This window comes from Eschrichtius robustus, chromosome 12, assembly GCF_028021215.1.
Source record: "Eschrichtius robustus isolate mEscRob2 chromosome 12, mEscRob2.pri, whole genome shotgun sequence".
Classification (NCBI taxonomy): Eukaryota; Metazoa; Chordata; class Mammalia; order Artiodactyla; family Eschrichtiidae; genus Eschrichtius; species Eschrichtius robustus.
In genome coordinates, this window is record NC_090835.1 from 32692459 (window position 1) to 32706381 (window position 13923).

General features: G+C 37.4%; 1 protein-coding gene across 8 annotated transcripts in view; it reads left to right on the forward strand.

Moving 5' to 3' along the window:
* Positions 1–981: 981 nt before the first annotated feature.
* Positions 982–13923, forward strand: part of TASOR (transcription activation suppressor) — a 48482-nt gene continuing 35540 nt past the window's right edge. For all 8 annotated transcript variants that reach the window (XR_011075728.1, XM_068558770.1, XM_068558772.1 and 5 more), the window contains exons 1-6: positions 982–1560; positions 9646–9791; positions 11760–11852; positions 12612–12684; positions 13109–13200; positions 13689–13850. Coding sequence is in view for 7 of the 8 variants with exons in the window: in XM_068558770.1 (XP_068414871.1) it covers positions 1233–1560; positions 9646–9791; positions 11760–11852; positions 12612–12684; positions 13109–13200; positions 13689–13850 (894 nt within the window). In the remaining variant the exon portion in view is untranslated. The remainder of the gene's footprint in view (positions 1561–9645; positions 9792–11759; positions 11853–12611; positions 12685–13108; positions 13201–13688; positions 13851–13923) is intronic.

Genomic DNA, 13923 nt, shown 5'->3' on the forward strand with positions numbered 1-13923 from the left:
CATAATAGTATATTCCTAACATCTGTTGTGAGGATTAAATGTACATAGTATACGTAAATCGCTTTGTCCAGTGCCTAGCGTATAGAAAGGACCCAAGAAATATTACATTTTCTGTATTCACCATAACCCAAATAAATAGTTTCAACCTAATCAGTGTAAGCTATTTTAAAGGCCTTCTACTTGACTGTCAAGTTGTTTTAAGAGAAAGCGATCGCTTGCTGTATATTTTTTAACGTGGCTGCAGACGTTTCTATTTTTCTTTAATACACACGCACTTGAGGAAAACTGAAACACCAAAGGAAAATCTAAAAGCCAGCAGCCCCTCTCTCCTCAAGCTCCCCAGGACCAAATCCTGTTAACATTAGGCTATGAAATCAAATCAAAGGACCAAGGTATCGACTGTTTGCTGGAGGCGTGCCACTGGTTCTAACCCTTCTAGATAAAAGAAGGGGGAGGGTGGGAGTAATCTATTGTAAAGATGCAAGATCCGGTGGGAACTGCAGGTCGCTGAAGCGGGCCCCCGACGCTTTCACGCTCTTATCGCTGCAGCCCACTCTCTTATCGCCACTCCAGGCCTTTATATGCACGTAAATATTTCACAAAGCCGAGATCGTCCCACAACCACTGCCTCTGTCCTGTCCTGGCCGATGTGAATCGTGCGCGGAGAAGCCGGGTAATCTTGCCCGGAAACAGGCGACGCCTGCGTTCCCGGGACCTGGCGCAGCGCGCCTCCCTCGCCTGCAACACTGGCCGAGCGTGCTCCGGCAACTCGCAGCTCGTCCTGAGGCCCATCCACCCCGCAGCCGGCCGCGGCGTCGAGGTACTCTCCGGGCGTTGCGGTCGCCCCTTTTGGCGGGCTCCGGCGCCCCAAGGCTCCGCCCCCCGGCGCTGTCTGTCCGCACCCGCGGAGGCGGGCGCCGCGCCCCCATTGGTGGAGCTCTCCGAGATGGCCCCGCCCCCTCCCGGCCCCGACGCCAGCACGTTGAGTGGTGGGGGCCGGCAGAAGAACTGCTCGAGCGAGGAGCGGTTCTTGGGGCCGGGCCGCACGGTTGGGGCGCTCGCTTTGGGGCCCCCGAGAGGCTGCTGGGTCGGGATAGCGGCCAGCGGCCACGGGGGGGAAGGGGGTGGGTGGGCTGAGAGCAGCTCGGCGGCGAAGCTGGCCCGCCACCCCTTCCCCCCACCCCCGTCGACCTTGTAGGCAGAAGCTTCCCGGCGCTTCTCACGCCGGCGCGATGGCGACTGCTGCGGAGGCGGAGGCCTCTCCGCCGACGGACGCGAGCTGGGAAAGTGGCGGCGGCGGCGGAGACGACGAGATGAAGCAGGCGCTTCCGGAGCTTGAGTCCTCCCCACAAAATGGCGGCGGCGTCAGCGTTGCGGAGCCCGGCGGCGGCACCGGGCCTGAGGAGACGGCGGCTGCCGAGGCCGCCCCGAGTCTCTGCCACGAGCAGCCTCAGGACTCCTGTGAGGCGGGCGCGGCCGCTCTGCCCAAAGGCCCCGAAGAGCCCGAAAGACCCGTTAGGAGGAGTTTTCAGATCCCCAGGAAGAGCAGAGAAAAGAAAGGTGGTGCTTCCCCTTTTTCCCAACCCCTCTTTCTCTCTCCCCTCCATCTTTTCATTAGAACCTCTCTGTCTCCTTCCCACACCCATCCGAGACACGTAAACACGCATGCAGCGCCAGCCGCCTCTCCCCGCACTGCCACGGCCGCCCAGCTGCTGCGCCTGGTGCGAGAGGAAAGCGGTGGAACCACGCTCCCTGCTCCCCCTCTCCCCGTGGAAGTTGGAAGTAGCTCAGGTTTGAAGCTTGTCCGTAAGGCTGCAGCTCCCAGAGAGGAAAGATGGTGCTCGGCGCCCCTCCCTCCCAGCCCATGAAGGCAGAGAAGCTGATGTGTCCTCCTAAGGATGCTTCTGAGAAGTCTCACTGTGGAAATAACCCGTGGCCATGGATTCTGGGGCTTTCTCCAAGGCCACTGCGTTGAGAGGACCACAAGTGCTTCTCCCTGTGGAAATTCTTCAGCTCTATGCGTCTACTTGAAATTTGCTCGATGTCAGCGTCTTCCCTTGTTTAGACATCTCCGTTAGATGTGATTCATGCACACTGCTGTTTTCCATCACACTTCATTTCCATGTAGATTTTTTTTTCTCGTTTTTGAAGCGCTAGATAGGGCTCTCTCTAAATCCAATTTTAGTATGTTTTTTTCTTGTATTTGAGAAGCTTGGGAAGGTAGGTTCTTGGTGCAGTAATTTCCCTATGGAAAAAAATAGAGGTCAGCTTATGCCCAAGAGTCACCAACTTGATCTTGCAGATGAGAGAACTTCAGAAAAAAATTTAAAAGTCCAGTCTGGTTTTTGGAACTAATATGGGAACAGCTAAATGGAGTACGTTACCTTTTTAAAACTTAATGCCATATTGTGACACCTTTCTAATGGAGGAAATTATCGTTTTCAATTCTTAGAAAACAATTTTTGACTGTCCAGTGATTTGGGAGACTCTGGATTTAGTCAATTTAAAGCCTCTTTTTGTTTTAGTGCGTGGTTCCGTTTTTCAGATTTACTTTGGAAAGTAATAGGAATTTTCTTATTTGCGGAAAACGTTTTTTATTTGTATCTTGAATCTTGGTAAAGAGACTCTTGAATGAAGCATGTGCTTCCTCTTGCCATGTGCATAACCAGCTACATTTGCACACCTGAAATTGTTAGCCTTCTGTCAGTAAGATACAAATAAAGTCAAATTGTTAATTTCCATTTGGATGATAAAGCCAGGGAAATCCTTGGTGTGAGAAACCATGTTGAGAAAGATGAAGTTACCTTTTGTCCACTGGCATGCAGAATGTTTCTAGAAGTATCTTTTAAGTGAGTTAATGTAATACATTTTAGGGTTCAAGAGAATTCTTGTAAAGGTCAAGTTTATCAATCCTTTTGGTTTAGTTAAGATGTATAGTCTATATGAGGAAAATTAGATTTCATCCTAAGTTATCAATTGGTAGAGAATAGGTTGGAAGTAGATTCAGATGGGCTCTGGTTATAGGATCAAAGTAGGAGATTGAATTTTTTTCTTTTTTAAAAATTTTTTAGCTTGATACAGTTTTGAAGTCCGTTTTTTTAGGGTTTTAAGCAAAACAAAGCATGAGGTACCTCCTTTTAATTTTTAATAGGACCAGGAAATTGGCATAAAACCCATTTGGGTTGAAATGTGGGAGGGCACTAGGAAATGTTGAAAGGCACTGTTTGCATGTGTGTTGTTTTTTTTTTAATTAGATAATTCCAGAGGTTGCTGTAAAATAGACTTCATTTGAACACATTAAAAGTAGATAATAATTGAGGAATTAGGAAATATAAAACCTAGTTGTTTTTGTTTTCTCCCCTGAGCCTGATGCTTCTTTGGGGGAAATTTGTTACCTTTCTCCTCTTAGGGACGTTTTGGTAAGGAAAATATAACACAGTGGACTTTTTTCATGTTTAGTGAAAGTGAGTAATTTTTAACTTGTCTAAATATTTGTACACTGAGCAGCAGCTGTTCAAATAGTGCAGTAGCGATCTAAATAGCAATTTTAAAACTTAAATAAGCAGCTTTTTTACCATCATGGACTTCATCCTGTCCAACCTGAAAGGAGTTAATACTTGGTGATAGAATTTAATAGAAAAATATAACTTTTTATTAAAAAAATGCTTTATCAGAAACAGTGCGGCAGGTACTGCTAGTTTCACACTTGATCCCAAGATAATCTCCTCTTGGAAGACTTGAAAGGTATCACTTTATGTATAGGATTTGGCTAGGTATTAGTGGTGTGGTCATCTGAGTCTTTTATCATGAACATTAGATCATTTTCAGTAGATAACTCTGCTTGAACTTTTCAGTATCAAAGGTTCTGTTGCATTCGTATTTTAATATGGCAGACCTTTGCTTGTGACTGCTTTTCCAGTGAAATTTAAGATCAGGGCTCATATGTTTTTGGTAGCTTAAAGGTAAACCTTTGTGAGTATAACTTGACTCAGTTCTTTTATTGGTCTTCACAGTAGCATAACATCCAAAATACTGCCATTCTAATTAATATTGGCAAACACTTTATAGTGCTTAATAAGTTATAGGCATTGTTCTAAGCAGTTTATATGTACTAACTAAATCTCAGTAATCCTATGTGGTAGGTACTATTCCCATTTTACAGATGAGGAAACTGAACTACTGAGGTAAATAACTTGCCCAAGGTTACACAGCTAGTAAGTCGTGGAGTTGGAATTTGCACCTAGGTGTAGAGTACTTCTTATTTTTTATTGTAGGAAAGTTTTAGTTCACTTAAAAAAATTTTTTTTTTAACAGCTATTAAATTTAGTGATGTTTAGTATGTCTTCATCCCTGGGGAATTTTGAGATTCAGAAATTATATTCATTAGAAAATTAACACATTTAATCAGTACTCACAGATTAAGTGATCTGTTGACTGGCAGAGTAAGATTTTACTCTTTGTGATCTATGTGCTATTCTGTTTACTTATTGGCTGGGCTACTTTCTGTACTGTAAGGAGTCACTGTTACATTTAACCAAATTGTGGAATTGCACTTTGTCAGTAGATGTTTCACTATTGCCTTCTTTTACTCTAAAATCTGATAGTGTAAGTCATCAAAAGCAAATTAAAATCAGTAATTGTATTTGGTATAATTTTTCCCTCCAAAGGTCTTGGGAAATGAAGTAGTAATGATTCACTTTCTGGAAAATGTTTATTGGTTAATACTTTATGTAGGGCACAAGATTAATTGCTCTCATGCATCTGCATCTCATGCAGGTGCATCACAAACTAAATGCTCTTACGCACCTGCATCCATACTGGTCTAGTTCAGGAAAATTAAAGGCCAATTCTCCTCCCAAATCCCCATCTTTTCCCACAAAATTTGGAGTTGTCTTTTTGAAGACTTTGGGGTTGAGTCTCTTTCTTAAGGAAATTTGCATGATGTTCTGGTAGTGGTATATGAATGGCTTGGTTCTAAGTACCACAGTTTTCCCTACATAGAAGTAAATCTGAGCAGGAATGTACAGGCAGAATCCAGTCATCCACATAAAACGTTTGATAGGCGCATATAAATTCTAAGTAATGGAGGTAAAACCTTCTTTGACATATTCCCCAGTCCAAAAAAAGTCAAGTTTCATATTTGTTATCTCTCTAGATCTCTGCTAGAATGTTTATTCCTGATTCTGCACTATGTTCAATCATGAGTAGAGATGAATCACCCATTCCTACAGTATTATGTCTGTAGTAATTTTATTAGACTGAAGAAAAATGATTTTTAAAATGTCTAAATTATCATGAGGAACAAATGGATATTCATTGTATTTTAGTCATTAATATCCATAGATATCAGAGAGATGGATTCAGAGAGAATTGCAGACCAATGAGATCCGCAGTCTACTCTTTGCTATTTCCTTTTCTTCCGTGAATTACTTTAAATTGGAATGTATATTTTGGAATTTCCCTTGGTATATTTTGATAACACTGGTCCATCTTTTTTTAAAAGTTTAGCTTGTTTTTACACTTACGATTTTTTTTTTTTTTACATATACACATAAACAATACAAAGAGTGGCATTGACACTAAATGAGTTGGTAAAAGTAGTTGAGGAAAAATGTTCCTTTGACTAAGAAACAAAGCTACTATTTGGTGACCTTAGTTTTATGTCTATTCCAGCTGCTTAAATTTAACATTTAATTCTTAGTATGTTTTGTATGCTACCAGTAATATAAAATAACTCAGTTCTAGTTGTGGTTCTGTGATACAGTCAGTTTCCTCATTTGAATTATAAATCTCCAAGTGCCTTTCTAAATCTTTTCTTGAAGCTCATAAAAATACATCTATAAAAGGGCCCCCCCATGATGGTCTAATGGTTAAGACTTCGTGCTTCCACTGCAGGGGGCACAGGTTTGATCCCTGGTTGGGGAACTAAGATCCTGCATGCCATGCAGTGTGGACAAAAGAGAAAAAAAAAATGATGAAAACACATCTATCATCAGTTTTGTCAATGGAAAAGCCTTGTGAATTATCAGAAATCAACTCAGTAACTATCTTTCTGACATGAATTTGATGGAAGCACTGTAAATAAGCAAAAGTATATATTAATGTCTGGAAGAATTATTACGACTGCTGTTAACCTTTATAAACCAAAAAAAGGGTGTGAGTTATGGCTTTTGGCCCTGTTAAATGCACTAAATGAGAAAGAAATACTAAGAAATGAGATTCAAAAGAAGACATAAGAGGGTAGAAAGAGCATTCTAGACATCAAATTCTTTTATTGCTAATTTCCATATAGCTAATATAATTTCTTGGTCTAAAATAAGGAAACAATTCTGTTTTTCCAGCTCTTGTAATGATTTGTTTCAGCACTTATACACCCACATACATCTTTTACTTATAGTTCAGGAAACAAGATTTGCAGCTAGGGAGCCTGATTTTGAATTCACACCTGCCCTATTCACGTATTAACCTTGGGCCTAGTTAACTGTTAGCTCAGTTTCATTTGTGAAATGGGCATAATGAACTTCATAGGGTGGTTTCGATGATTAAATGAGATAATGCATATAAAGCTTTTAGTACAGTACCTGAAAAGGAATAATGAGCCACTAATTGTTAGACTCAAAAATTGTCAGAATCCAGAGAACAGGATTCTGACTTCCTTATGTGAAATGGATGATAAATATATAAAATGTTCTGTTCCCCTACGGGTAGTTACAGGTTTATTTATTATTATTGCCTCAAATGATGACCCATAATACTGTGATGTGTATATGTTTTCTTTAAAAGAAGTGACAGGATGTGTTGATCAGGTATGTCCTTTAGAGGATGATTAAGGACAAAATAGACCACCAGGGAATGTACATTCAGAACATGAACTGGTTATATTTCTAAACTACTGTTACCAGCACATTGACTTGAAATCTTTAAAAATAGTTACAGCATAATTTTATTCTTATAGAAATTGATAATTGGGAAGAGAAACTAGAAATTATAACTTTGGCCTAACTAGTAAAGCCAACTGAGGTATTTGAAATATAAAATACCTAATAGGACACAGGTATTGTTAGACCTAAAATCTTGCACCTTTTTCTGTATTTTTATTCACAAGAATTTTTTTCACACTGGCAGTCTACTTGAGTACTACTTGAGGTGACTCTAGGACATTGCTTTGGAATGAAACAAATGTTAAGTACTTTTTTGAGAATAATTTGAAAGTTAATTTCTATATAAGTTTATATGATTTAACTTGAATCTTTCACTTTTGGTTAGATTGACAGTGGAAATAGTGTTGGAATAGCTTAGCTAAGGAAAATGATTTCATTTTGTAGATTGTAAAATTTCATAGAAATTTAAAGCTACTTCTTTTGATACTTCTTTTTGGCACATCTTTAGATACCTGAAGTCACTTGTTAGTTTAGAAACATAAAAATCAATCATACATAAAACCCAACTTTAAGAATCATGCTTGGCTCATTTTGGATGTGAAAGCCTATGAAAACTATTCCACATGCTGTTTTCCCTCACAAAATTTTCCAGTTTAGTTGGGGACAGACACAAAGATAAAACGTTTTCTCCTACTGTATTCTATAAAACAGATTTGAATTGAGAGAATGGATTTCTCTTTTTTTTTTTTTTTAAATTATTTATTTATTTATGGCTGTGTTGGGTCTTCGTTTCTGTGGTAGGGCTTTCTCTAGTTGCGGCAAGTGGGGGCCACTCTTCATCGCGGTGCGCGGGCCTCTCATTATCGCGGCCTCTCTTGTTGCGGAGTACAGGCTTCAGACGCGCAGGCTCAGTAATTGTGGCTCACGGGCCTAGTTGCTCCGCGGCATGTGGGATCTCCCCAGACCAGCGCTCGAACCCGTGTCCTCTTCATTGGCAGGCAGATTCTCAACCACTGCGCCACCAGGGAAGCCCCGATTTCTCTGTTTTTTGAGCTTTCATTTTGTTTTATATATCACTGAATGGTTGAATTTTTGACACCTAATTTAAAATGACAACAATCATATTTTGGTAGTTTAGAATATATTTGTATTCAATATAAAAAAATCTTGACAGAGTTTATTCTCATCTTCACTCACTCAGTCATTCAACTTGCGGCCAGTGCCCCAAGAAAAGATAGAGTAATGAACAAGGCAGATATAGTTCCTCCTCTCATGGAGCTTACAATCAATAGATTATTGAGTATATCCATCTGCTATAAATTTTATTATAGGACACTCTGTGTTTAGTAGTTCTTTAGTTCTTTTTGAGTGTTTTTTTTCCTGCTTACTCCTACTGTCTTTATTGCATTATTATAAGTATGTTGATTTTATCCCCACTGCCACCTTTTTTAGTGTGCAATTCCAAAGTAGTGGGAATCATTTGTTCTATATACATTCTCTCATTGAAAGCTACATTTTTACAGGCACTTTTGTAATATATACATGGTTTGGTGGATGAATGGATATGTCATTTGACATTATAGGGAATACAGTAAAAACAGCTGCTCTCTAGTACCTTTGAGAGTATGTACAAGTGGAACACTGCTTTCAGTAGTGGCCTAAAAGTATTTTGAATGACATTTATTGACTATATATAGTATCTTGAAAGAAATTAAGGTAATAGCATATAACATAAGTTCTATGAATACTTCTATCTACAGTGAAAAATAAGTGGTTCCTTTTGGTTTGGGGAAGGTACATGTATAGACTTGATGTTTGAAATTTATAAGTTAAATTATTTCATGCGTAAAGTGGAAATTTGAGGTTATTAGGCTACTGTTTGAAGAACAAATTGTATATTTGACTTAAGTATTTTAAAAATTAAAGGGAGTGTGCAGTAGTTGGTGGAGTGGGGAATAAAAACTTTTTTACTTTGCACCAGGTGCTGTGCTTAGAGCCTTTTCCACGTGTTGTCTTATGTGCCATATGGCATATAGTGGTTATTAGGATAGCTGGAGTTCTCCTTTTTACTGAAGAAAGTACTGAGCTTGTTTTGTTAAGTAATTGATTTACCCAAGGTCTCCCACAAAGCCAGTAAATGCTAGACCTGATATTTGTGTCCTGGTTTGTCTCCAAAGTTCCACATCTTTCCATTTCACCAAGTTTTCATAGTAAATATCCTCCTACTTTATATTGGTGATACAAGAAGCTAATGGATGCAGCATGTCTTATTCTAACTTTAGTATTAAAAACCAGATAGAATCATTTTATTGTATAGACAGCTAAGTGTCTTAAATGTTTTTATGCTTTTGCCTATGGCATAAGCATTTCATTTGCTGAAATAAATGGTCCTAGACATACTACCTAAATGTAACGTAAAATAGGAGTTGAGGCAAGTTGAGTTTATGCACAGGTTCTTATGAGCGTCTTTAAGCAGGTTCTTATGCAGGTTTTATGAGCGTCTTTAAGGTTGCCTAGTGTAGCATCCCCTAAGTTTTGCAAAATTGTAACTTCCTTTTCTGCATGTGTAATGCCAGATGCTCACTGCTGAAGAGTTTTTTCTTCAATGAATTAATAAGTATCTCTTTCGCATATCACAAAATAAGATAGCCTTGATGCTTTTTTTTTTTTAACTTTATTTAAAAGTTACATTAACAAAGCCACAAAAATATAAAAAACTACCTTTAAGATGGAATCTTAAAATTAATACTGTTTTTTATTTTAGCACTTTTTCAGCCATTAACTCCAGGCTCTCGGGAATTTGAAGATGTTTTAAATATTCTCCACTCATCTTACCTTGAACCAACTTCAGTAACAAATTTTAACTACAGACGTGCTTGCTTGATACATAATGAGCTTTTGGAAAAGGAGGTATGTTTTGTTTTTGTTTTAAATTTATTTATTTTTATTTATTTTTGGCTGTGTTGGGTCTTCATTGCTGCACGCGGGCTTTCTCTAGTTTCGGCGAGCGGGGGCTACTCTTCGTTGCTGTATGCAGGCTTCTCACTGCAGTAGCTTCTCTTGTTGCAGAGCATGGGCTCTAGGTGTGCGGGCTTCAGTAGTTGCAGCATGCAGGCTCAGTAGTTGTGGCTCACGGGCTCTAGAGCACAGGCTCGCTAGTTGTGGCGCACGGACTTAGTTGCTCCGTGGCATGTGGGATCTTCCCGGACCAGGGCTTGAACCCGTGTCCCCTGCATTGGCGGGTGGATTCTTAACCACTGCGCCACCAGGGAAGTCCAGGAGGTATGTTTTAAATTGTGCTTTTTGTAAGATTCTTCAGAACCAGTTAATAGCCTGGAATTTGTTTTACTTTCTTCCTTTTCTTTAAAAATGCTAAAGTTCTTAGGAAAGCCAAATTATGGAGGGGAAAAACAAGTTTTAAATGACATGTTGTTTTCCCTAAATGCTGTTGATATTGCACTACATTTATCTGTTCTGTTAAATTAACGTGTGATTGTGTAAGATAACTTCTTTTACTAACAATGAATCTTAAGCATAGGGCTAGCTTATTGTATAATGGCTTAATTGTAAATTCATTACAAGGCTTTTTGCTCTTTCAAGCGTATGTTAGTTAAATGGAATCTCTAAGAGCATATTATGTCTAAATTGGAAGGTTAATGAAATAAAATACGTATTTTTTTTTTTTAGGATATGCTTAATTTTTTCCCCAGTTATTGCCTGGTAATTGAATTATCTTAATATCATTAGTAGAAATTCTTAGTGAAAAAGTGAGAACAAAGGGGAATAGTTGAGCCTGTTAGGTAGTGAATTTAAGTTTCATATACAAATTAGAATCTTTTTTGAGTTTTGATTTAGGAAAAGCCATAATAATCCTGAGGTAATACAAATGAGATGTTTAGAATTATTTGATGTGTATATTGCTTTCTAATGTACATGAAATACTATTAATTTTGTACTTTTATAGGTTGGTTAATCTAGTGCTATGAGAGTTTAACTTTGAAAGGATCCCTAAAGTGGATGAATGTTACCGGCTCCCAGAGGATATTAAAACCTTGGTAGTTTGATGTGGTTTCATGATATGATAGGGATTATTTGTCAATTTTATATGAAAATTTAAAGATGCATTAATTATATTATTGAAGATCAGTAATAGCCTGAACATGGCATGTAAATCTGTTAGGTATGGGCTCCATATCTATTTGCTTGTATCTAAAAGTGAAAGCCAGCAGTTTAGGGTGACTTACAGTTCAGATGTACTTAGATCAAGTCACTCTTTTATCCTGGAAATGGGTATGGAGCATGGCTTATGTACTTGGCACTGAAAATATAATTGTAAAGAAATGAAACATTTTTCCTTGTCCTAATTGAGTTTATAGTTTAGAAGTTGGTCATTAAACAGGGATTTATTAAACCACCTATATGCAGTGTTCCGTGTTAGGTAAAATGAGAGATCCAAAGATAATCAAAAAATGAACTTAAAAATCTATGGGAGAGTTGGAGTGTGGTAAGATTTTAATAGAAATTTAGTTAAAATTGTTTAGCACTAGATGCTTATTTGACTATATTGTAAGGATAAAGAGCCAATTATAATGGGAAAAAATGAAGTGCAGAAATTACAGGGAGAGAAAAGATAATTTCCACTTTGGTAGATATGGATTTTTTTTTTTCTTTTTTTGCCATGCCTCGTGGCTTGTGGGATCTTAGTTCCCTGGGCAGGGATCAAATCCAGGCCCCCAGCAGTGGAAGCGCAGAGTCCTAACCACTGGACTGCCAGGGAATTGCTGATTTGGAATTTCTTTGAAATAAAATTCCTGAAACTCTTAGCTTGAAAAACATAATCGCATACTAAGGAGTTGTTATAGATTTAATTTCATTTAGTTTACAGAAAAGCGAAGAGAACTGAAGTTTGATGGTCGTTTAGATAAAGAACTTTCAGAATCCTATGCATTTCTGATGGTTGATCGGTATCAGGTAAGTGAACCCACTTTATAAAAAACAATTTGAAAGTGCTTCCATTGTAAGTTACCTAAATTTGCAATTAATCAATACACTTGATTTTTTTTTTTTAACATCTTTATTGGAGTATAATCGCTTTACAATGGTGTGTTAGTTTCTGCTTTATAACAAAGTGAATCAGTTATACTATACACTTGATTTTTATAAACTAACAATTTTTTGATGTATAAATGGAAAAAATGACTTAGTGCAAGGTATTTCATTGTTTTATAATTTGCTTTTCAAATATGTTCATTTTTTCTTTGATCAAACCTAATTTTCCCCCCTGGAATGTGCTTGATAGTAAATAATTTTTCCTTTATTAAAGTAGGTTATCTTCTATATTACTGATTCTTCTATATTACTGATTATATGTGCTGGGAACTATTTTTTCTCCTTTGATGGAAGATGTTTTGAGGTGGAGTTAATTTCTCTTTAAATACTTTGCCAGTACTAATTCTTTCTAAAAGGGGATATTTATATATATGAATGGCATGAATTCTGAGTTATGTCAGACCTGGCATAAACAAAAATAGATTCCAACTATGGTTACATTGGAAGTGTAAGTCAGTTTCACATTAATATTTAGTCATAAACTAGCACGTATATGTATAATTTCTGTAATGTAAAAAAAATATAGTTTAGAAGCTTGGATTTTACTTAAAACAAGTTTACAAACTGTCTTTTCACATTTTTAATGTATTGACTGTAAGATGAAATGTTTTGTTTATGTAGGTTCAGAGCATATGTGAAAAAGGATTACAGGTGGGCCAGTCCAAAATAACAATTCTTGGCAGTCCTTCCATGGGTAATCTTTTTTCTTTTTTCATTTACCTACTACTAAGTTGCCCTTTAAAAATATATTATCTAATTTCGCTGTTGTCCTTATAATTAAATTCATGTATGCTGTGTCATGTTCCCAGAAGGAGAGACTAGTTTCAGGTTCTGCAATGAAAACCAGTTTTATCCTTTGTTTCTGATTTTGCATAGTTCCAATTAAACAAGGGTTATCTTTTTTTTTTTTTAATGTCTTAGTCTAGTCCTAGTGATTTTGAAAAATTTGGTTTTTCATGTTTTTTCTAGTTTTATTTTTTGCTTTGGTTAAATATCAGCTATCATTACATTTTTTTTAAAAGGTGTCATACCTTTTATCTCTTATTATGTTAAATATTTGGACTTTTTATATTTGTGTCCATATTAAAATAAAACTTTAATTTTTCCCTCTTTGCTAGGTGTCTATCTTTCTAGGTATGCTGATTTATTACAAGCTAATCCTTTGGAAGCTGGGGCAGTGGGCGATGTTGTTATTTTTAAAATAATGAAGGTAATTTCAACTTTTACATTTCATATATCAAAGACAGCATTTGACTTGGATTTTAGTCGACCCTGTCTTTAGGGGTTTGATTGAATTAAAAACCAGTGCTTGCTTGTGTTTGGTGTAGAAAGATACTTTGAGAGTGGTTTGCCATCTTTAATCTGAGCTTTCTGAGCTTTAGAGTTTGCTTTCTTTTCCAAAGAAAATACTGAAGAGAGGGAAATATGTTGGTAATGTTATTTAAGCTAGTGAAGTGTTGTGAAGAAAATTTTTATTTCCGTGTATTAAATTCAAACAAGCTTTTTTTTTTTTTTGGTTAACTTTTTCTTACTGCTTCGATATTAGTAAAAAGTGTTGGGTATTACTTTATTACCAGGTATTAAAGGAAAAAAACTGTTGTTATAGGTAATCTATATTCAAAGAGTTATTCTATAATGTTAATGTCATACAGTCAGTAATTAGGTTTTGGTGGACTTAAAAGGTTTTCTGTATTTTAGGGTAAAATAAAGAGTATATATGACCCCATGGGTGTAAAAAGTTTGGAATCTATATTAAATAAAAGTGCTTTGGACCCAACACCAAAGCATGAATGTCATGTGTCGAAGAATGCCAATAGAATTACATCACTTTTGGCTTATAGAGCTTATGAGCTTACTCAGGTAAGTACCTGGATCAATTTTAGTGTTATGACCTCGTATCAGTTTGTCACTAAATCCTTTAAAATGTCTCCCT